General features: G+C 39.6%; 1 protein-coding gene across 2 annotated transcripts in view; it reads left to right on the forward strand.

Annotated features, from left to right (window-relative positions):
- The window catches only part of LOC148066057 (roundabout homolog 1-like), a 102,531-nt gene that overhangs the window by 26,685 nt on the left and 50,851 nt on the right, over positions 1–24,995 (forward strand). For both annotated transcript variants that reach the window (XM_087807889.1, XM_087807890.1), the window contains exon 3: positions 6,532–6,858. In XM_087807889.1, coding sequence (XP_087664015.1) covers positions 6,532–6,858 — 327 coding nt within the window. The remainder of the gene's footprint in view (positions 1–6,531; positions 6,859–24,995) is intronic.

Here is a 24,995-nt window from a genome sequence, read left to right on the forward strand (position 1 = left end):
GGCCCTTTGCAGATAAAAACATGGTCTACTGGGGGCCCACTTGTGGCAGGGAGATATTGCCTCCCTCTGATGCCTGGGAGCTTTGGGGAGCTCCTCAGACCCCCCCCACAGGCGCAAGTCCAGCACAATTAGGAGCAAGGAGAGCCGCCTGTTATTGTGAGCAGACCTTGTTTGTTTTGTTGCAGGTTTATAGAAAGACAATGTGTAAAACTCCTCTGCTCATAAAATATTCACAATACCCACATCCACATGGGTGGTTTCTGGCGATGTTCGACAGGGAGGTTAAAGTTGCTGTGGCTTTGTGCGCCTGTGTTTCTGCTTTGAGATTAGCATCGAATGTAAGACCTTGCCTGGGGAGTGTAATTTGTCTGGCTCTGGATGTTGGATCTGATACAGTCTTGTTAAAGTGGATTTCCTCAACATCATAATTAACCCCCTTACGACATTTCTCCGGCATAACCCCAAATCTTTTGGTTGATTTGGATTTTTCGATGAACCCTTAAATTGCTGCGGCTGTGAACTCATCCTGGTAGTTTGTTGAACATGAACATTTTAAAAAACAGGGCTGGAATAAATAAATAAAATAAATAAAAAGAGTTTTGTGTTAGACTCCAAAGTGTTACACCGCGAGTCTCCATAGTGTTACACCACAAGTCTCCATAGTGTTGCATCGTGAGTCTCCATAGTGTTACACCATGAGTCTATGTGTTGCACCGCGAGTCTCCATAGTGTTACACCATGAGTCTCCATAGTGTTACACCGTGAGTCTCCATAGTGTTACACCATGAGTCTCCATAGTGTTGCACCACGAGTCTCCATAGTGTTACACCATGACTCTCCATAGTGTTACACCACAAGTCTCCATAGTGTTGCATCGTGAGTCTCCATAGTGTTACACCATGAGTCTATGTGTTGCACCGCGAGTCTCCATAGTGTTACACCATGAGTCTCCATAGTGTTTGCACCATGAGTCTCCATAGTGTTACACCATGAGTCTCCATAGTGTTGCACCACGAGTCTCCATAGTGTTACACCATGAGTCTCCATAGTGTTACACCATGAGTCTCCATAGTGTTACACCATGAGTCTCCATAGTGTTACACCGTGAGTCTCCATAGTGTTACACCGTGAGTCTCCATAGTGTTACACCGTGAGTCTCCATAGTGTTACACCATGAGTCTCCATAGTGTTACACCATGAGTCTCCATAGTGTTACACCGTGAGTCTCCATAGTGTTACACCATGAGTCTCCATAGTGTTATACCATGAGTCTCCATAATGTTACACCGTGAGTCTCCATAGTGTTTGCACCATGAGTCTCCATAGTGTTTGCACCATGAGCCTCCATAGTGTTACACCGTGAGTCTCCATAGTGTTTGCACCATGAGTCTCCATAGTGTTACACCATGAGTCTCCATAGTGTTACACCATGAGTCTCCATAGTGTTTGCACCATGAGTCTCCATAGTGTTACACCATGAGTCTCCATAGTGTTACACCGTGAGTCTCCATAGCGTTACACCGTGAGTCTCCATAGTGTTACACCACAAGTCTCCATAGTGTTACACCGTGAGTCTCCATAGCGTTACACCGTGAGTCTCCATAGTGTTACACCACAAGTCTCCATAGTGTTACACCGTGAGTCTCCATAGCGTTGCACCGTGAGTCTCCATAGTGTTGCACCGTGAGTCTCCATAGCGTTACACCGTGAGTCTCCATAGTGTTATACCGTGAGTCTCCATAGCGTTACACCGTGAGTCTCCATAGCGTTACACCGTGAGTCTCCATAGTGTTACACCGTGAGTCTCCATAGTGTTGCACCACAAGTCTCTATAGTATTACAACGTGAGTCTCCATAGCGTTACACCGTGAGTCTCCATAGTGTTACACCGTGAGTCTCCATAGTGTTGCACCACAAGTCTCTATAGTATTACAACGTGAGTCTCCATAGTGTTACACCGTGAGTCTCCATAGTGTTACACCGTGAGTCTCCATAGTGTTGCACCACGAGTCTCCATAGTGTTACACCATGACTCTCCATAGTGTTGCACCACAAGTCTCCATAGTGTTACACCATGAGTCTCCATAGTGTTGCACCACGAGTCTCCATAGTGTTACACCATGACTCTCCATAGTGTTGCACCACAAGTCTCCATAGTGTTACACCGTGAGTCTCCATAGTGTTGCACTGTGAGTCTCTATAGTATTACAATGTGAGTCTCCATAGTGTTACACCATGAGTCTCCATAGTGTTACACCATGACTCTCCATAGTGTTGCACCACAAGTCTCCATAGTGTTGCACCATGAGTCTCCATAGTGTTACACCATGACTCTCCATAGTGTTGCACCACAAGTCTCCATAGTGTTGCACCATGAGTCTCCATAGTGTTACACCATGACTCTCCATAGTGTTGCACCACAAGTCTCCATAGTGTTGCACCATGAGTCTCCATAGTGTTACACCATGACTCTCCATAGTGTTGCACCACAAGTCTCCATAGTGTTACACCATGAGTCTCCATAGTGTTGCACCACGAGTCTCCATAGCGTTACACCGTGAGTCTCCATAGTGTTACACCACAAGTCTCCATAGTGTTACACCGTGAGTCTCCATAGCGTTACACCGTGAGTCTCCATAGTGTTACACCACAAGTCTCCATAGTGTTACACCGTGAGTCTCCATAGCGTTGCACCGTGAGTCTCCATAGTGTTGCACCGTGAGTCTCCATAGCGTTACACCGTGAGTCTCCATAGTGTTATACCGTGAGTCTCCATAGCGTTACACCGTGAGTCTCCATAGCGTTACACCGTGAGTCTCCATAGTGTTACACCGTGAGTCTCCATAGTGTTGCACCACAAGTCTCTATAGTATTACAACGTGAGTCTCCATAGCGTTACACCGTGAGTCTCCATAGTGTTACACCGTGAGTCTCCATAGTGTTGCACCACAAGTCTCTATAGTATTACAACGTGAGTCTCCATAGTGTTACACCGTGAGTCTCCATAGTGTTACACCGTGAGTCTCCATAGTGTTGCACCACGAGTCTCCATAGTGTTACACCATGACTCTCCATAGTGTTGCACCACAAGTCTCCATAGTGTTACACCATGAGTCTCCATAGTGTTGCACCACGAGTCTCCATAGTGTTACACCATGACTCTCCATAGTGTTGCACCACAAGTCTCCATAGTGTTACACCGTGAGTCTCCATAGTGTTGCACTGTGAGTCTCTATAGTATTACAATGTGAGTCTCCATAGTGTTACACCATGAGTCTCCATAGTGTTACACCATGACTCTCCATAGTGTTGCACCACAAGTCTCCATAGTGTTGCACCATGAGTCTCCATAGTGTTACACCATGACTCTCCATAGTGTTGCACCACAAGTCTCCATAGTGTTGCACCATGAGTCTCCATAGTGTTACACCATGACTCTCCATAGTGTTGCACCACAAGTCTCCATAGTGTTGCACCATGAGTCTCCATAGTGTTACACCATGACTCTCCATAGTGTTGCACCACAAGTCTCCATAGTGTTACACCATGAGTCTCCATAGTGTTGCACCACGAGTCTCCATAGTGTTACACCATGACTCTCCATAGTGTTGCACCACAAGTCTCCATAGTTTTACACCGTGAGTCTCCATAGTGTTGCACTGTGAGTCTCTATAGTATTACAATGTGAGTCTCCATAGTGTTGCACCATGAGTCTCCGTAGTGTTGCACCATGAGTCTCCATAGTGTTTCACTGTGAGTCTCCATAGTGTTGCTCTGTGAATCTCCATAGTGTTACACCGTGAGTCTCTATAGTGTTACACCGTGAGTCTCTATAGTGTTACACCGTGAGTCTCCATAGTGTTGCACCGTGAGTCTCCATAGTGTTGCACTGTGAGTCTCTATAGTGTTACACCGTGAGTCTCCATAGTGTTGCACCGTGAGTCTCTATAGTGTTACACCGTGAGACTCCATAGTCTCACACCGTGAGACTCCAAGTATGTCTCCCTTTCCTTTGATCTGATCACATTGCCCTCCCCCCTAGAACCTTCAGATAAACAGATGGACTGATCTAGTGCTTTTAACTATGCATTTCCAATACAGGTTTTCAGATATTCTCTGCTTAAACATGTGTTTAATATACAGTAAAGAGTGTTTTTTGTGTTCTAAACACCATAGTTTGTCTGCTCCTGGCACATTGCTCCGCACAGCAGGACCTGTCAGGTGTGCGACGCCGAGATGTTTCTCATCATAGATCAGACTCGATGCCGTCTCGGTGACAGAGGGGAAACCACGGTGTTATTGTCATTTCAAAAGATTCAAGGCTGCGAAGAAATAATTCTAGTCATGAGACGGCGGTGGAATTAGATTGTTGGAAGCAAACTCCGGCACAAGGAATGTGCCGCGTTTACAATTTTACCGATTACTACGCATCCTTCACTATCCATTGTCATCATCTCGCACATTTCTAGTTAGTTGTGATAAAATATTGAGATTAAAAGGTGAAAAAAGGTGCAATCTGAAGACATACTGGCACACTTTGCTAATAATACTTTCATTCCGTTTTCCGTTTTTAAAATCTCTTTTTGCGATGAACATTTTCCTTTCACCCCCATTTTGCCGGATTTATTAATCCGTCTTCCACCATGGTTGATTCGGTTTAGGTGCTGAATCTTATCCGGTTGATATATCTGGAAGAAAACCAAACCAAGGCTCTCAGACTGACCTTGGCTCCATGAAGTCATTACTAAGCATTTTTTTTTTTTACTTCCTGCAAAATATCGTTTTATAAGTAGTTTACGTTCTTTAACAAGGCTTTGTATGTTCAAATCCTGTCATCCATGTCTTCTCGAGTCAGAACGGTAATATCATTTTCCTACTTAATCCCATGGAAAGTACATGAAGTCCAGGTTTGTGTCACCACAAAAATAATCTGCTCAATGGATCAAATCCCCAACCAATACACAATGGTAGAGGTGTAAGCTCTGTGAGTAAACACTCATATGGGAGGAATTTATTGGCTGCAAGGAGAGTGGAGGAGCTCATGGTTCTCTAGCTTCTTGCTGGCGATTATCAGCTTTATGGAGCTATTGGCACATTAGACCGTGACTGGCTGTAGGCTGTGTAAGGTGGTGTTGTTACCTACATGAAAGAAGGGAAACTGTTGCCACAGCAATAAACAGGTAAATGTTGGTCCACTTGTGCTCTTTTGTTCCCACTTCCAGCTCTACTTTATTGCTATAGCCTGGATTATTTATATTTGATTCCTCACATATAGCCTTATGTTTTAACTGGTAAACTTACATTTGTATGTATTTTAATGGAGAATAATGTATTCTAAAGTCTTAAACATATTACCTGAACAAAATGTAAACATTTAAATAATGCAAGCCTTTGTGAACTATAGAGCATCATAAAGATTTATTTTTATATTTATTATCCATTGATCTTTTGAGCGACACAAACCTGAGGGGAAAAAAATGACGACAACAATATCAACAAATTTATCAATCCATTTCTGTCTTGCTATTTGATATCTTTGAGCCAAAAGAAATCTCCAACCTGATGTTTAGTGTTAAACATATTCTTTTAATTAAAGTGTTCAAATTGCTCCAAAAAGACTTTCAGAAAACCATCACGATAAAGAAACCCCAGTGGTTTGGATCGTAATGTATGTGTAGCTAATCTGATCAACGATAAGGATTGGATTAAAAATAGGATTTGTCTGTTATTTCTTGCCAAACCCGTTCATTTAAAAAGACAAAGCAGACAAAACTACACTGAGACTACCAGCCCCTGAATCTCAATGTGTTTGTCTGTTGGCATTTGGAACAAAATTGCTGCTAGCAGCTGGAGGAAATGTGAGTTTCTAAATGGAAGGGTTTGCTTTGTCCTAAGGCATTCTGTTAAAGATGTGCAATATCCGAAATACCAGCAGTACTGGAGGGACTAATGTTGTCTCTGTGGTTCATCATGTGGTCATTCCAGATATTGATTTGTATTTCTACAGTTTTTTTCTTCCTAAGACCCTAATGAAACTGGCTTGTGGCTAAATGTGTCAGAAAAGGAATTGTGTAGATATAATTGGAGTCATTGACAAAACCACGATTAAGTTCGCCAGCATAAGGAATGCTCCGATGATTTCCGTGCGACAAATGCAGTGTATAAACAGTAATTTTAAGGCTTTTTGTGAGGCATAACATCCTGGGGATTTGTATGCCTTCATTGTTTAGTCTTTTACAAAGCCTGTGGGGTTCCAGCTGCTGAGACAAAAGCACAACACTTTCTGAGCGACACGCGATTGTGTGGTAATTATATTGTCAAACTGGATTACTATTAATACACGGCACTTGCACAGCAATAATAACGCGCCGGGTCTAATTCCTTCAGAGCTGCGGTCTTAGATTAGTACCACAAATTCATCGCGCGGAGGAACCACTCCAGTGTTTTTCATTACTGTATCCTATAATAACAGGGTTTAATATTCATGGATTACAAAGGACTGATTTCCATTCTCCCCTTCGTGGATTCCAGGGTCTCGACTTCGGCAGGAGGACTCCCCTCCTCGCATCGTGGAGCACCCCTCGGACCTCATCGTTTCCAAGGGGGAGCCGGCGACTCTCAACTGTAAGGCGGAGGGGCGTCCCAGCCCCACGGTGGAGTGGTACAAGGACGGGGAGCGCGTGGAGACGGCCGTGGACAACCCCCGATCCCACCGCATGCTCTTGCCGAGCGGCTCCCTCTTCTTCCTGAGAATCGTACACGGCCGGCGCAGCAAGCCCGACGACGGCAGCTACGTGTGCGTGGCGCGTAACTATCTGGGCCAGGCCATCAGCCACAACGCCTCGCTGGAAGTAGCAAGTAAGTTTCGTTTGCCGTTCTTTTCTCTTGGTACTACTGCTTTTCCACTACACTCAGTCCTAGCCCTACTTGACTTGCCACTCAACTGTTTCCACCTACTGGTGGTGCGCGGGGCTGTCATAACATAGTACCACAAAACTTGTACTAACCAGACACAAAGCGGTCTCCACTACTTACTACTCCATGTAGTTTTTCTAACATAGTTTTTTTCAATAGTGGGATTATGAACTAGGGAGTGGTGCCGGTGACCAATTAATGTTCGGCAGGCGGTCGGCATCACCTTTTCCAAGCTCTGCTTGCTCGGAGCCAGAGCAGGTACTAATTATAGTATCTGCTTGATGTAATGTGCTGGTAGAAACTTGACACAAATCCGGTAAAATTGGGTTAAGTAGGGCTAATAAAAGGGCCATTACTTTACTCGCCTATGATGGGCCCCCATGTTTACATTTTAAATACAGTACAGTACTTATTGGAATCCAGTAGGATCTGGAAGCCTACGAGATTGGAATTCCAATCTGTATTGACAGAAGGGTAAGTAATTCACCTAGAATAGTAACGGTGAATGTAGTCTTACCTATGCTGAAATTTGAGGTGTGAAATGATTCAGTCTATTTTCCAAAACATTTTGATTTAATCCAAATTACTCCTATTGGAATTGGAGATTGTCCTGGTAGAATTCCTATGTGTCCTAGGACGGATTGGAATTCCAATATTCAGATCCCAATACATTAGCAGGATTCCGATCTCTCCTAGTAGAGATTGGAATTCACTAGTAGGATTCCAGATCCTACTGGATTCCAATCTGTACTCTGACATAAACATAGCTTTTGATGTAGAAAAACATGAATCTGCTTATTTTTTCATGTTCCTATTAAACGTTAAATATACATGTAATACAATCATCAAAGTGATTTAGCTGAAATCTGCTTATACATCTTTATTGGGTTGGATTCGTATCATGCCTTCTTCTTACATCTTGAAAAGTATGCGATCTCCATTAATAAGGCCCAATTAGGGAGCTCATTTTTTTCTTTCAGTAATGGTATCTCACATTCTTTCAGAGTAGCGCGGCGTCAAAACGGCAATTAGTCGCACATTAATTACACTTATGCCCCGCCCCCATACTACAAAATTAATGATGCTGTATGTGTTCGCTGCATAGGAAGTGTTTGATAGATTTGGCCTGCTGGTTTTTGAACAAGTCCTCTGGTTCATAAGGGTCTTTAGGAAAAGATAAAAAACATGTATGCATCAAATGCAAAAGTTTTTAGGTATGTCACCGAAGTTGTGGTTATTATTCCGGGGTGCCATCAATTTTTGTATTTTAAATTTTCTTTTCAAGTATATATCGGTTTTGTTTCAATAAAAAAAAACATTTCAACATTTATTACCCTTGATGCATTTATTTATTGCTTCTTAAACTATGTTTAATAGGTCAAGGTCCATTTCTTTCTAAATATAGGTTACCTATAGATGTTTATATTACCTTTTCCCTTAATAGTTACATACTTTTATGCACTAATTTAAAATGTAACTTAACTATGTATCCATCTATCCATGTATATTAATTATGTATCAGAAAATATATAATTTCAACCTTTGTTTATTACGATCATTTTGTTAAAATAAACATTATCTAAAAAACGTTTTATTTTTTAAATTCATGTTTCACTACAAAACAGATTTGTTTAAGCTGTTTTAATATATATTTAGTATTCTATTTATGTTTTCATTTCAGTTAACCCTGTTGAAGGCGTAGAAGCATTCCTAGCTTTAAGTCCATTAGAAGGATCTTTTTTTGGAATCGCGTTCTAAATTTATGGCTTTTGTTCCCTTTCTGGAGGATTATTTTGTTTCTCACTCACGTCCCACCTGTCAGACATGCGGCAGCTGCGCATTCACTCTGGTCCTCAGGTTTAAACAAGGCTGTGTTGCCAACAGGTGACAGTGTCGACTTGCTGACTCGTGGAGTCGGAAGTGTCAAGTGTGCGAGGTTTGTTTGGTTAAAAAGGCCCTTTCACTAAACTATGCCATGGGCAGAATTTAGCCAAAGTTGCATAATAAACGTGTCACCTGGTTGCATTGGAACATCGGGGAGTGACGGAGTGAGGCGTCTGGAGGGTGAGAGGGCGGGGGGGGGCGAAGGTCAAATGTTACAACCATCAGAATAGAAGTGCGGATAATGTGTTATTCCTGATGGAGTCTGAAAATAAATGTTTTGGACTTGGTAAGGTTCACCAATTCCTCTGAGCAGTTGCCGATCCCGCTCAGCTGCAGAGCCCGTCCCCCGGGTGAGAATGTTGCCAAGGTTCTGGAATATTAACACTACTAGTGTTTCACCTTTTGAATAATAATGCAAGTGTTGGTCAAACCGTATCATGCTAATGCCGGATCAGCACTCTGAGAAAGTAAGCCCTCTAGGGGAGTGGGGGGGTTTATTACCCTGGGTTCACTGAATTTACTGCCAGGTTTTTAAGGTTGAGCGGGAACACAGGGTGGACTTGTTGAAGCCGCCCCGGGTGAGTTATGTCTCCCTGCCGCATCCCGCCGAGGTCACACAAATTCCCGGGTCACCCTGAGGCTCGGTGGTGAAACAGAGCCCCCTTTGGCGACCGCTGCTGAGTCAGGACGTTTTATGAAGGAGCCAGTGAAGAGCTGTTGTCGACTTGTCAATAGCCTGCTGTTTGTTGTCGTTTGTCACCTGTGGTCGAACTCTTCGTAATGGCTTTCTAGGGATGACGTGTTGAATGCGTGCTGTGATAGATACTCTTTTTCACAACACAATCGATATTCAACAGCACTTTATCGATTCAAAAAATTCATTTATTTTTCCATTTTTGGCTTGCAAATCATATTTATTGTGTTACCAAAGTTATTTTATGGATTTATAATTCAATAAAGTGTGTGTAAAATAAAACAATTCTATTTTTTTGTAAACAATATTGTCAAGTAAAATAATTAAGGCTTGTTCATTTTTGGCTTGCAAATTCTATTTAATGTGTTACTATAGTTCTTTGATGGTTTACAATAAATGTGCAAATATTCACAGCATGTTCATTTTCTTGTTGCAATTATACTTCCGGCTGCTAGATGGCAGCAGTCATTACATCCTCCGCAGCTAAAGGAACGTTAAAATCCTGCAATGACTGAGGCTGAGAGGATACAGCTGGCTCTAGCAGCTTTTAAAGCTGATGTTTGGATATATTTTGGTTTCGAAAAAAATGATAGCCATTACGTCCTACATTATCACAATATACTGTATCGTTGCCTCTATCGTTTCGCAAGATTCTTGCCAATGCACAGCCTTATTTATTTAGTAATACATTTATTAAGATTTGACTTACCTATGTCTATTTGAAGTTATAAGGAATAGAACAGGACTGGGCAATTTAGTTGCCCACATTATAAAGCACAGGGGTTTTAAACAGAAAACCAATACAGAGGGTCAAAACGGGCCGAACATTATGTATTTTTAACAGTAAATGAGAGTCTAATATAGTCTTTTAATTCGTTGAGACACAATTTGTCTCGAATATATTTGTTTTGTTTTCTCCTTTACCAAACAAATCCCTTTACTTCAACATCAGTTTTACTCTAATTGTTGACATCCACTATACCTGTCCCTTATCTTAACTTAAAACATGGCTTATTTATAGGTCACCATTGCAACATGAACATTAATATACGTTGATTTTGATCATAATGGACGGTCAGATTTGGCCCCTAGGGCCGTGAGTTTGAAACATATAATATAGCGTGACTTGTTACAGCTACAGTATGATGGAAAAAGAGGAAAACAGGATAATATTTGTCATATTATTTTGTGTTCATTACCTTTCTTTGATTTTTGAGGCACGGGAAATACTCAAAAAAGGCTAAATAGATCAGAAGGATTATTGTAAACAAACAACACCCAAACTAACTTGGTTATAATTAGAGTTGAAGGAGTGACCAATTACAAAGTCATAACAATTCTTCATGACCTAGTTTTATGGCTACACTCGGACCTCAAGAGGGCCACATTAAAAACAGTGCGCCCACTTCTCCCGGATCTGGAATAGAACACATTTGAATCGATACTCAAAACCCTTATGAAGTTGGGCAAAATCACAAGTTCGCTGTGGTCCTGTAGTGATCCGAGTGAGAATGAAGGGATGACAACTGTGGGGGAGGGCTGACAAAAGACAGCGTTGGAAGCTGGCAGATGAAACGTGAAGGCAGACAAGACGATACGAGTGAGGGGGAAAAGCAGAGGAAAATATCCGTCCTTCCAGCAAAAGAGCTCCGACTCGTTCGTAGAAAATTGAGGTGACGTGGTCGAGGGACAGTGACACATGTAGTGGTCGCCTCAAGCGTGACCACAGGGGTTTTAGCCTTCCTGTTAGCACATGCAGCGCAAACACACATAAATCCAGAGGCTAAAATAGAAGGGGGGAAAAAAATGGATATCGCTTCTTCTTCCTCTTCGATAAATGTCACAGGAGACAGTCAGCACATTTTTCCTGCCTGCAGGGACCCCGGAGGACCCCGGGAAATGAACATATGTCCTATTGACCTCAGCCACTTGATTCAATCACGAAGAGCTTTATTGAGGTGAAGCCAAAGTCACAGCCCATGTACTCTAAAGGTTATTGGATAGTGGACCTATTTTTAAGCTTTTATACTGTGGAGGAGAATAAATGGTATTCCTGAACTAATTGGACACTGCCATTTACTTAAGAAAAGTTATGGGCCGGGATAAAAGGTCAGGTCTTGACTCCTGATCGTTCTAATGAGTAGAGAATTGTTTTTGCGCCTCATGCATGTGGAAGTATGTGCGCACAGACGTCGACATTACTGCTGTACGCCCGTTTATTTCTTTGATTTAATTTGAGCTACTGCTTACATTGTTATTTAGAAAAATGATGTTTTAGTCCCAGATGTTATGTTATTAAGGAAAACTGATTGGTGTACTTTATGGTAATATATACCAGGTTGTCTATATATAGAAGTATTAAGGCAATCTTCATCGGTTATCTAAATAAGGACATTTTTCTGTAGGGTGTGAAGAAATGATGTATAATGTTGCATAGGTATTTGTATTTCAGTGTTGAAACACTATACAGAATTTTTGTCTGCTTTGGTTTGATATTAACAGTATAACTCCAATAGATGAAAATGGAGTTTCACAAAATGTCCAGGATTTATAACATCTTAATATTGTTCTGGACACCCAATAGGATTTAAGGAACTTTTGAAAGTCATTATTCAATTGTATTTTGCCCCTTTCAATGGAGTTAAGGAGTTTACTCAATGGTAAAACTCAATCACACAAGCGGCCAAAATATTTTAGTAGTCCAAGTCGCAGGCCAATAATGTCTTTTCAAGAAGCTCAATTAATCTTTATAATCTCTGTGTTCACTGAACAAATGCCAGGTTTACTTGTAGTGTTGACATGATAATCTCTGTTTTTTATCTTAAACACTGGTCACTGTATACGCATACATATTAATCTGCATCTCAAAACGACTCGGGGAGGCTGTATTTGGCCCCCGTGCCATTGAGGTTGAATGAAAGGAATGACTTAAAATCCTCCCACTGGTATGAAAAAGGAAACTTGAATTTATACAACAGTCATGTTGCGTTCTGAAAGACTATATTTGTTTGAATGTGTCATTGTAAATACACTTATTGGCAAAGGTATGCACAGTCTTGCTCTGCATTTCTAGCTGCTTATGATACTATCGCAAAGTCATAGATTCATGATGTATTTTTGTAGTGTGTGTTTGTTTCCCCTTTTTTGTTAAAATTGTGCACTTTCAGAACTGCTTAGGTAAATGGCAAACACTTAAGTCTCAAGTCCATCTTCTGCACATAGACTCATTGACCCTGTATTGGTGCACTCAAAAGAAAAAGGATTTCTAAATTTGTTCAGAAATTGCAACAGAATATTGAATACATCCAACCCAGCTCGATGCTACATCTCACGCTACACGTTTTTTTTCATTTTACATAGTGATGGGCTTTTCGGTTAATTATTCCTCCTCTCCTAGACCAAGCTCAATTATCGAGCCCTCCAGCGCACTTGTTTTGCCTGTTCAAAATCAGAAAACCATTTAATAAAAATGACTTTCGAGTGACCCGACACAACAAGCTAGTCGTTTTAATTGGAACGGTGTCAATAGAAGAAAAAAGCGAGCTGCATTATTCACCAAGGCTAAGAAGAGGCACAACAAGCCAGCATTGTGGTCTGGAAAAAGATTTCACGATGGAGGAAATGGGCCGAGCTGAACAGCGTTTCCCCCGAAAACATTACCCAAATTATACCTGTATTACCAAAAGGAATGCAAGGGAAACCAAAACATGGCACTTAATGTCGCTCATATACGAACACATGGGAACACACGGAGCCCTCGGCACACACGATCTGTTGAAATGTCTCTCCCAGACTGTGTTTTTTTCTGCACTGGCACGTCTGTCCCTCTTCGTCAGCAAGTTATTCTCCAAAGATATGCAAAAAAGGAGAAAAGCGGGTAGAAAATATGCACACATTTAGCCGAGGCCAATAAAGGTTTCATGTGTAATGTAGGAGAACCGAGAGCACTGGTGAAATGTGCCTCCCAGCTAATTATCACACATAAAGCCACATTCAGGAGATAGCTTCTTTTTTTTCTGTCCCGGCGTACTACAACACATCCCTTGTTTTGTATGACAGATTTTTTACCCGAAAAGTAGAGCAATATTATTGCGGGTATAACTGATTAATGAGACAATTACATAAGCTGACGTGGAACCAACATTCAGATAAACAATCCTTTCTGCTCGAGAAATGCAGTGTCTACAGTCTTTAGTTCTATAGTGAGGTATAGTTCACCCAAAATTCAAATATCACTTATTTTCTACTCGCCCTCATGAATAAGAATCCGTGAATTTTCCGATTAATCCGTTCCTTTTTTAGAGTTAGACAAAAATTGCAAGGATTTAACGTCATATCATTAAATAAGAATCGTGTGAAATTCCTTTCTGAGACCAGTTTATGACAACAACATTATAAAAAATACAAAACAACATAGTAAAAATACGAATATCGATTATCAAAATGCGTAGAAATCCCTTTCAAAGGTCAAGATGATGACCTTCTAAACTTTCTAATATCTATATAAGCATTCAGCGATCAACAAAAAAGTCAAAATTGATATACAAATCAAATATACAAAGTATACTAATCAGTTTTTCTTAATAGATAACACTGCAGTTCATGCATGCAAGTTCACCCCAAAATTTAAATTTCACTTTCTACTTAACCTCATGACGACTGACTGACTGGTGAGATTTTAGTAATCAGTTTAATTTTTCGAGTTTAAGGCAAAAATGTGTTTCCATAATGACAAAGCTAACTTGTATTCAGTCAAAAGGACATATTTGTAATGTGAAGCTTGTTATCTAAGACTCAACATTTCTCTGGTTGAAAAAAAAACAGTAACTCCAAAAAGACATGGATTACACTGAAAACTCTTCAACCCTTAGTTGACATTAGGGTGAAGAGAAAATAAGTACAATTTGGATTTTTCGAGTGAACTATCCCTTTAAGTAAACAATCTTGCAAAAGGATCTGCCTTGCCTCAGACATTCTGTGGTAAACTCAAGAGTCCATAAGGTCTTTGTTTTCAATACTTCCCTTCATCCAACTGCTGCTAACAAATTTCCCGACACTCTGGCACAAATCTTGCTCTTGGAGTGCCGCAAGGAATACGGAGACTGAGATTGTTTAGACAATGCTTGGAGTGCACTCGCCTCCGGTCGCAGGGGCTGTAAACATGAACCAGCTGTCCCTGGATTGCGATACTTGCTCACTGACAAATTTAGAGAAAAGAGCAGTGGGTAAAAGGACCCCGAGAGGTTGTCAGGACTGATCTGGCGTTCTAGGGATTTAACCGGGAACGCGGCTCTGGGTGAGCAGCATTCAGAGGGTGTCAGAATTTATATATATATATATAAAAAAAGAGAAATGTCAGTTTGAGAACAAGATGACGGATAAGCACATACTGTAGCATTTTGTTGGAAAAATACAGCTTTCTTTCTGAATTTCTATTTGTGATTCTGTCAGCGGCTCAAAAAACGATGTTGCGACTGCATCTGAAGTGGAGAAATGGGATTTAATAAGTATGAGGTGGCAGAGAGAACCTGACCTCCAAAATGTTTCCTATCCCTGCTTGTTCTTTAGCATATGATTACAATCAAAGTAGAGAAGTGGGGAGACATAGCAAGGCTCCAACCCTGAGCTGTCAATCTCACTGTTTTTTTTCCATTGCTATGCACATCCTATGATCCACTTCAGAGACCGTGTTCACTTCAGTGAACATGTCCGTCATGTTAATGAAGTCCTTAATTACCTAAAGCCACCGTCGCGCTGCTCTTGTGAAAATAAAGCTGCATATATTGAACCTTCAAGTGTGCGTTTATGCTATCATCGCTCGCTCAAGAGCAGACATTCAGGCGTGGACGGGTAACCATCCTTTAGAAAATAATGGCGTCAATATTTGTGGTCCTCTTTTTCTTTGCTACTCTGGTGCTGCTGTGGTAGTTAACTATACAGACTCATAGACACAGGGCTACTTTGCTAATGGGCACCACATCAGAAAGTCAACACAGTGAAGAGAAGCAATGTGATCACAATCATATAATTGCTTTTTGTTGGATAACAAGCTGTATTGTGCAAAGAAAGGAAAGCGGAAGGAAGATATTACTTTAAAAGGATGCTACATTAAAATATAGGATTTTGCCCCCGCCATCCCCAAAAAAAGAAACCCCATAATCTTAAGGGCCATAGGTACACATGGATGGATGGACGGTTGGACGGATAAATGGACAGTTGGATGGTTGGACAGTCGGATCAAAGAATGGATGGATAGATGGACAGTCCAATGGATGAGTGGATGGATGAATGGATTGATGGGCGGAGAGTCAGATGGTGGTTGGGCAATAGGATAGTCGGATTGATGGATGAATGGATGGATGGACAGCTTGATGAAAGAATGGATGGATAAATGTACAGCCCAATGTATAGCAGGATGGAATAAACGGATTGATGGGTGGACATTCAGATGGATGGATGGATTGATTGGCAATAGGACAGTCGGATGGATGGACGGTTGGAAAGTCAGATGAAAGAATGGATGAATAAATCGATGGTCCAATCAATAAATGAACGGATTGATGGGCGGACAGTCGGGTAGATGGATGTTTGGACAGTAGGACAGTCGGATGGATGGATGGATGAATGGATGGTTGGAAAGTCAGATGAAAGAATGGATGGATAAATGTACAGCCCAATGCATAGCAGGATGGATGAATGGATTGATGGGCGGACATTCAGATGGATAGATGGATGGATTGACAATAGGACAATCGGATGGATGGATGGTTGGAAAGTCAGATGAAAGAATGGATGAATAAATCGATGGTCCAACGGATGGATGAATGGATTGATGGGCGGACAGTCAGATGGATGGATGGTTTGACAATAGCATAGTTGGTTGGATAGATGGGTGGATAAATGGACGGTTGTTAGTTGGACAGCCTGATGAAAGAATGGATGGATAAGTGGATAGCAGGATGGATAGATGAATGTATTGATGGGCAGACATTCAGATAAATAGATGGATGGAATGACAATACGACAGTCGGATGAATGGATGGATAAATGGACGATTGGATGCTTGGACAGTCAGATTAAAGAATAAATGATTAAATGGATGGTCAAATGGAGGAGTGGATGGATGGATGGGTGGACAGTCGGATGGACAGATGGATGGATAGACTCTGCTTTGACAATTCATTGGTGACTGGTGAAAGATGGTTTAATGAAGTCCTGTCTTGGCCAAATACACACAGGGATATAAAGGAAGCTCCATTTTACAGCATAAACTTTTCCCCTTTTTGTATTCAATTTAAATAAAACATTTGTTGTGGAATAAATTAGAAGAAGCTGTTCAGCTGAAGATGGCCTCAGGATTCGTGGTACACTGCTCTCTGTTCAGGATAATTAGAGCCAATTAGCAAAACAATCACATCTTCCGAAATTCCCCCAACAGCACGGCGAAAACTAGACTGTGTTTTCGCTCCTACAATTTCTTTTATCGGGAATACAATCTGCAGCAATGAATACAAATCATCAAAATCCCTAATAGGACGTCTTTGAATTTACTGAATAAACTCTGAGAATAATCATAAAATTGGATTTTCTTTTTTTTAAATAGTTTATATAGATTGTTCTGAAATTACTAATTATTTTCGCTGTTAAGATATTTGGACCCAGAAATATAAACCGTATGATTATATCAGTTGGTAAAAGTTGGAGCTATTCGGTTTATATTAACCGCTTGTTTTCCTTGGAGCTACTTTCTTTCCGTGCACAGATGCGCTATCAAATGACTTGGTAAAGATTTCCCGCAGCTCCTTAGAAAAGCAATTAAGAGGGGCACACGTCCGACGTCTACGAGATGGTTGGAAAACATCACTCTCGCATCGTTCTCTTCGGGCTGCGTATTTTATGATCTGATGGTTGCTGTCTGTGATCAGGCAGATTTCTTTTTTTATTTACCTCCCGCTCTATCATTAAGCTTTTGTGAGCACAGGCAGACTTAAATCATCATCACCACCACCACCAACCATCATCAAATATACTCGGGGGGGACAGGCAGCCAGATTGCAGATTTCAACAAACACTCAATGTTTGTTTGGATGTTTTGAGCAGCTTTTTAAAAACCTTTTTGAAATGCACGCTTCGTCTTTGCCTGAGTGACTCGAACACAGGATGTTAATTCTCTTTGGCTCTAGTGTTTACCTCATCGGTGTACAACGCAGAAACCTGCATCCTGGTTTAGTTTTAAAGAAGCAAATGTATCTTAAAAATAGTCAAATGTATTAAAATAACCTTAAGATATTTAAGAATCAATATATTTACTTTGTTTGGGGATTTAAAGGGGATGTTTTTTTTTTAATTTCGTCTTAAAACACACGTTTATTCCCTGGCATGGGCTGTTTTAAGTGCTTTTTACTTGTTTAATTTGATATTGTTTTTACCGTTGTGTGTTTTAACTACTGCTATAGTTAACTGCTTTCTTTTATGTCACTGTACAGCACTTTGTAACGACTGTTGTTGTTTTTAAAACGCTTTATAAATAAAGTTGAGTTGAGTTAAATTACCTTTATTTCTCATTTCTAAGTGCCCCTTTTCTATCAAAACTTTAATAGAATATATTTTTTTGGGATTAATTAGCATTATGTCTGCAGTCAAAAGCTGATTAGAAATGTCTCAAGTGTATCTTTTTTCGGAAAACAACGGCAAGTGGAAACAATTGCTCAATCTTCTGCTGTGGTGGAGAAATTAAGCCCCCCCTGTGTCGACTCGTACATTGTTTAAAAAGCCACAAAAGAGTACAATAGTGTCGTGGATGTAATTAAACGAGTACTTTATTCATTTGAGATTCTTTTTTTCAATCAAATAGGCAATTGTTTCAGTGTTTCAGAGCTCAATGAATCAGATGTTATCAGTTTCTGGTAGTCAGTTGTTTTCTTATGTACCGTCTACTGTACATTCTGCTGCCACAGATTAAAGATTCAGGTATCTCCTCTAATTGGCAGCAGATAAGCCGATATATAACATGTTGCAAAGAGGGAACAAAGGGTGAAAAAAAAAGGGAGAGAGATCGCGGAGGGGTGTGTTTCCACAACCGAACGTTGAATAATGAGATGAATGCTTCCAAAAGTGCCACAGCCATCCCGGCTGTCAGTTATACACACTCTATTTTCTGCCACTTCCACTCTCCGACTCCCTCCTGCCTTTTTTTTTTTTTTTTTTTGGTGCATCGCTTCATCTCTTCCCCCCTCTGGGAATACGTTGGAATGTAGAGACAGGTCTGTGACGGCGCGTCTGTTGTGGCTGATTTGCCGAAGCTGCTTACTCCAAGCTTTTGATGACCAGCGATGTGTTTCCTCATCACACAGTCGCTCGCGCCTCCATCCAAAAAGTGTGTCTGTGGTGCAGTGTTTTAATTCAATGGCACGGTATGAGTGAGGGAAATCTGGTTTGTCTTGATTGTGATTCACAACCTGCAGTGCTGGTTATAGAAATAAAACTTGCTGTATTGCATTTGTCATTATATTACTGGAGTTTTATAAACCATGCGTTTTTGTCTTCTCTGTAGCGAGAATTACGACCTGCTCTTGTAGGAGAACTCACATTTCCCCGATCAGACTCCATCAAACGCACCAGATATTGTTCCTGAACCCTTGTGTCGTCTCTGGGTCAAGGTGACCGACCTCCCTGGCCTTCCATGAATACATATGCAGTGGCGGAAGTCGCTCACCTTGACCCAGAAGCAACACAAGGGATACCTTAAACACATTTATTTTCGGGCCTTTAAGTCAGCTTGACCCTAAGATAACAAAAGGGTTAAGAATATCCACAAAATGGTCCGTACTGAACATTTTTTCGGAACAATGATAAACTGATCAGAAGATAACATTAAATAATCATTAACTAGTGAGACTCCGATCTATTTCCGTTTTAGCTCAAGCAACTAGGAAACAATCTTATTAAAGATTTCGCATAAGCAGATGTTGAGGGCTTCTTATGGCGAGATTTCTGTGATGTGGTGGGTTTTCGGTCCAGTGGACCTGAACTGCATCATCTTTAATGGGATGAGATGACTCACTCCACTGCCTTTCTTGTGCTGAAATGTTGACGCACCATAGCAACCTACTGGCATTAATCTTCATGCGTTTGAATGTCTCCTGCTGAGGACGAGTAAAAACAAGAAGTGAAGTCAATGTATGCCTTTTCATTTCCCATTAGCTTTATTTCGTCAACTCGACTATATGGTGTTGTGTTTGTCATATTCCCGAAATGCATGCTATGTTCTAGCTTTCTTTTATCTGTTCAACTATTTCTTCTATTCCTCTTTTCTTTTTTTGTTTACCCTTTTTTTCCCTCATTCACTTGAATCTTCAACTCATGTTTCAACTCCTTCCACTTTGACATTCCGGTACATTCATCTACTCACACTTAGCAACCTCATTCAACTTTAAAAACACTTTATCCACTTACTACTTCTACTTCTACTTCTACTACTTATTCTAATACTACTTATTCTAATTATACTTTTACTAATAATTCCACTTCTACTTCTACTTCTTAACCTACTACTGCTTTTACTAATTATACTTCTACTAGTTCTACTACTACTTCTACTACTTCTTCTACTAGGTACTATTACTTCTTCTACTACTTCTTCTAATACTAGTACTTCTACTACCATTTATTCTACTACTACTTCTTCTACCTATTTTACTCCCAATAATACTTCTACTACTACTTCTTCTACATCCACTACTAATTCTTAGACTACTTATATGTATACTACTAATTATTCTACTACTTCTACTACTACATATTCTACTTCTACTTCTACATCTACTACTACTTAGTCTACTAATAACGCTACTTCTACTACTAATTCTACTACTTCTTCTACTCCACTACTTCTACAATTATTATTTTTTTATTTTTCTTCCTTTTCTTTTTTCTTTTTGTCAACCATTTTCAATGTATTTCCATGTTTTCACGTCAGTCTTTTTCCTTTACGTCATCATATCAACTGTTTCCACATACTTTGAATTCTAAGTCAATAATCTCAAGCATTAGAGTTTTTTCTAGTTTGATTCGTAATATAACCCAAAACAAGGATTTCCCAAATACATTTTTCTTATATAAATATAAGCTAAATATTTATATATCGTCAAACACATCGTAAAAATTCCTGCATGTTGGGATCATTCTGCCGAAACACAGACCTGTGAATGTTACTGTTAAATGTTTTTAAATGCTCAAGTATTTCTGTAGGTTTCCATTGAAACTATAATAAAATGGTTTCCGGTCCCCTCGTACAGTAAATTCTAATTTCAAAAATGTATGAATTTATAGTTTTTCTATACACAAGGGATCAGTCAAATGATGGTCAGTGCATAACAAGCATTCACAAGTATTTAAAAAAAACATAAAATTAAAGTTATTGAAGACTTACTAGGTGACCTGGTGCAGAGGGAAGGAAGCAGACACTTAACAAAGTAGTCAAGTTATATATGATAGACAAGGAAAGAAGAAGCTGGCGGAAATAACTAAATTAAACTAAAGGTCACGAGCTATAAAAACCAAATGCCTCCATCCATTTATATTTTTTCATCAAAATGTATATTACTTTTCTGATCTGGTTGGTAGAAAAAGTCGACCTCCAGTAGCATTCCTGGAACACAAATGCAGCTCATTTTTACAGTGAAGGCCATTTGTCAAACGTTTAATGCTGACGATGAATGATGAAGACGGGCCATTCCCAGTTCCCAGTAACGTCACCAGGACGATTGTTATGACTTTAAAAAAGTAGATTTTATCTTTCTTGAAATGTGAATTCTTTTTTTTTCTTTCTCCATTATATCAACACGAACATTGGCTAATAAAAGCCGTCCTGTTGTTTACTCAGCCCCCCCTCGGCCTCAGTGCCATACTCCCTTCACAGTTTCCCACAGACTTCCCAAGGCTACGGAGGAAGATAGAAAAGAAAGGGAGATGCAAATACAAGCCCGCGAGACCAGACAATAAAGAACAGAGGTAACGGAAAATCAACAGTCGCTGAAGAGGGACCAGAGATAATTAAAAAGAAACATAGCCTGTAGCACTTTGACGAATTAAAAAATGAAAACCATTTAAACTATCGGAACTCACGGAGGTTATTTCAAATCCGCGCTGTATGCTTATTATGATCCGTTGCCGCTCGATTTATTAAATATCACTAATGAGACAACAAAGTCTCACTGACACAGGGGGAATCTCAATGTATCTAGAACGGAAGTGGCGCCATTGTCGCCTTTTTATTAAGCTGGACTTAAATCTCGATCCATAAATCAACAATTAGGCTTAAATGTCCCTGTAATGATCATGTAATTTATTATTATAGTGATTATTAAGGAAATTATAAGGAAAGATATGACTTATGAAAGACACATTTTCATTTTTTAAACAACTGATATAGTTAAAACATTCTTGTATTTTCTGTTCCAAACATATATTGTTGTAATTATTTGATGTTTTTCTTTAGTTCATAGTTTTCAGCTCTATTATTTTATATCTATAAAAATAAAAATCGAATCCCTTGTCATTGTCAATTTGGATTGTGAGTGATTATCATTATTTCTATGGTTATTTTCTATTCTTGCTTGAATACATTCCTTGCATTGGTACCTTATATATATATATTTTATTAATAATGATTATTATGTTTTATATTGATTTTCTTATGATGGTTTGTATGGAGATCTATTAGACTCACTTGAGAGAAAAAGAGAGAGGTGATGTTTTCTGTTGAATTTACTTGTAAAAATGACTTTTGAAAACGAAAAAGAAACATAAGTAGATGCAATAGACTTCTTTAGGATTCTGACCTTTTTTTTATCGCCCATAGTACGTTTCTAATGGATATTTTACTATTTCTTTCTTCATTTTCACGATAAATCTATTTGTTATTGTATTCCTGGGCATTCCGATATATATAAAATTCATTGAATTAAGTTCGTATTGATGATTTCTGACAAAGTTTGATGATGAAACATATTTTTATATTCTCTCTTGCTGGATTTATAAAGTAAATCTTTAGTTACTTTGAAGTTGCATCTGTACACGTGAGCGGTTGTCATTCACTTCGCATCAAGAGTAAATAATATACATTCCATCTCCCATATGGTTTTCCTACTTGACAAGCCCTCATATAATGCTACCTTTGCGTCCGTCCACACTTTTAATTAATAGGCAGCTTTGTCTATCAACAGCCCATCTTGGATTAAAGTGCCACCAGGGAACGCTTTGCTATAATTGACAGTGTGGGAGTATAAATCTCTGACAGTACAGTAGGTTTCATCAGATCACAGCCAATCCCCGTAGTCGTTTTGATTCGCACACTTTTCATCTTGTTAGTTTGATAAGAAAAAAAACCCCGAAAAAAACCTGGACCTTCCTCGTGGCTATTTTTTTTTTTTTTTTTTAATAGGCTCATGAAAGATTCACAGATTGATGAAACAGGCCTTGCACTTCTCCGACGCTCGTGGACCGGTGGCCCTGCGAGAAGAACCCACTAATTATCGGCTCGGGTGGATTTATTTGGTGTGAGCGCGGCTCGCCCAGGATTCATAGCTGGACTTTTAATTGGATTGATTGGGTCCTGCAATCCCGACAAAACCTCCCGCGTTTATAATTAAGTCCTGCGGAATTAAAAGAAACGCCAACTAAGAAGGCAAACAAGTTATCTGACCTTTTTTATTTTTAATTTAATAACTTTATTTGTTATAGCAATGAAAAGCAAATCTTGCAATATCCTTCAGCAGGAATTTTCTCAGTTACTTTTTCCTTTGGTACGTTAGTGATGTCATCGCTGTACGATAAAAGACAGGTATATATAGACGTGCGGGATCCTATCTTTATTAGTGGTTCTGTAATTGACAGCTGGTTGACAGATGATGATGTTCCCGTACATCTAACAGACGGACACCTGCGCGCCTTGTCAGTTTTCTTTTCTTCTTAAGGTTTGATGTGAAGAAATGGGATGTTCTTCTCCTACCAACCGTCACCTTTATTTGTCTCTCCGTCTCGCTCCAAATGCCATTTTATGAGCCTAAGAATTGAAACCCGATTCATTTATTATTTTCATGCATCTCTGTATTTAGATTTAATCTGAAGCTATACGACCTGGATTGTATTTGTAGATGTAACCGTAATATCGTGCCGTTTGGTTTCTTCTATCAGCCGGGTAATAGAAAAATGCAGTTTAAAATTGAAAAGGATTCATATGGGATGATATTGCAGTCGCGGACAAAATAATTGTAAATATTCCGGATCACTGCGCTTGTACAGTATTCCCTCATCCATACTTGCTATATTTTCTTTCCCGTTTTTTCCTCTTGTTTCTATTAAAGTAGTTGTTGGTCTCTCACTTGGTGTCCACTGTGGCTCCGTTCACATTGATTACCTCAGTCCAGATATACTGTGTGTGTGTTTGTGTGTGTGTGCACTTTAGCAAGCTCCACTGCATGCTGGGAAGGCTATCTCGAGAGGCTCTATAAGGGATGGATTTGGTGTTGACTAGATTGTTGGGATGTGGAGATATAGGGGGCAAGAGAAGAGAGAATCTAACACTTTCAGGCTTCTAGCCTGAGGCATCCTCAGTCCTGTATGTTCGGAGGAAAGATGTTTTCCCTGGGTTTACTCTGGTTTCCTTTCAAAGTCCATGAACATACAGAGAGTTGATTGACGACAGCAAGTTGTTTGTAAGTGTGTGCATGAGTTCAGGGTCCGACCCCAGCCTCTCGCCCTAAGCAGCTGGGATAGGTCGTGCACCCCCCCATGACCTGGATAAGGGGTTACATGTTGGATAATAAACAAAGACATTTTAAAAATTCTACCATTTGTTGGATTAAATTTTTTTATTATTTTCTGCCAAAAGCTTTTTTACTTGTACACAGGGTTCCCAGGGAACCTTAAACAGTCTTTCATTATATTAATGAAGGCCTTAAATAATTATAATTAAAATGCCTTAAATGAAATATTTAACAGTTTAAAAACTATAAGCATGTGATAATTCCGATTTAATGTTAGTTTCAAATCTTAGAACATAAAATCTATATTTTAAATGGAATGATGTGAATTCAAAGACAATTGGCTATTGGCAACATTTTTTCTTTATGGCTTTTTAATAATTTTAATGAAATTTAAGGAAAGTTTTTCAGTGACCTTAAATGTTAATTTTCACGTTAGGATAAACATGACCATGTAATTGATTTGTTTTGTTTTTATTTTTTTGGTTGATTGTTTAGTTGGTTTTAAATGTAATTTCAAATGGTATAGGAAAATGTTTAACCTTGGTTTAATCTGTAGGAACCCGGGGAATATAAAGCCACATCTACAATCAACTAAAAACAAAAAGCACTTTGATTTATTTACTTTTTGTTTAAGGTAACAAAAGATTCTAAAACTCAAATCTGCGTAAATATTAATTTCTCATTTTAAAAGAAAGTAGAAGTAGAAGTAGTTACTTTGTAAAAAAAAAAAGAAA

Source organism: Callionymus lyra, chromosome 14 (genome assembly GCF_982586985.1).
Source record: "Callionymus lyra chromosome 14, fCalLyr1.hap1.1, whole genome shotgun sequence".
NCBI lineage: Eukaryota > Metazoa > Chordata > Actinopteri > Syngnathiformes > Callionymidae > Callionymus > Callionymus lyra.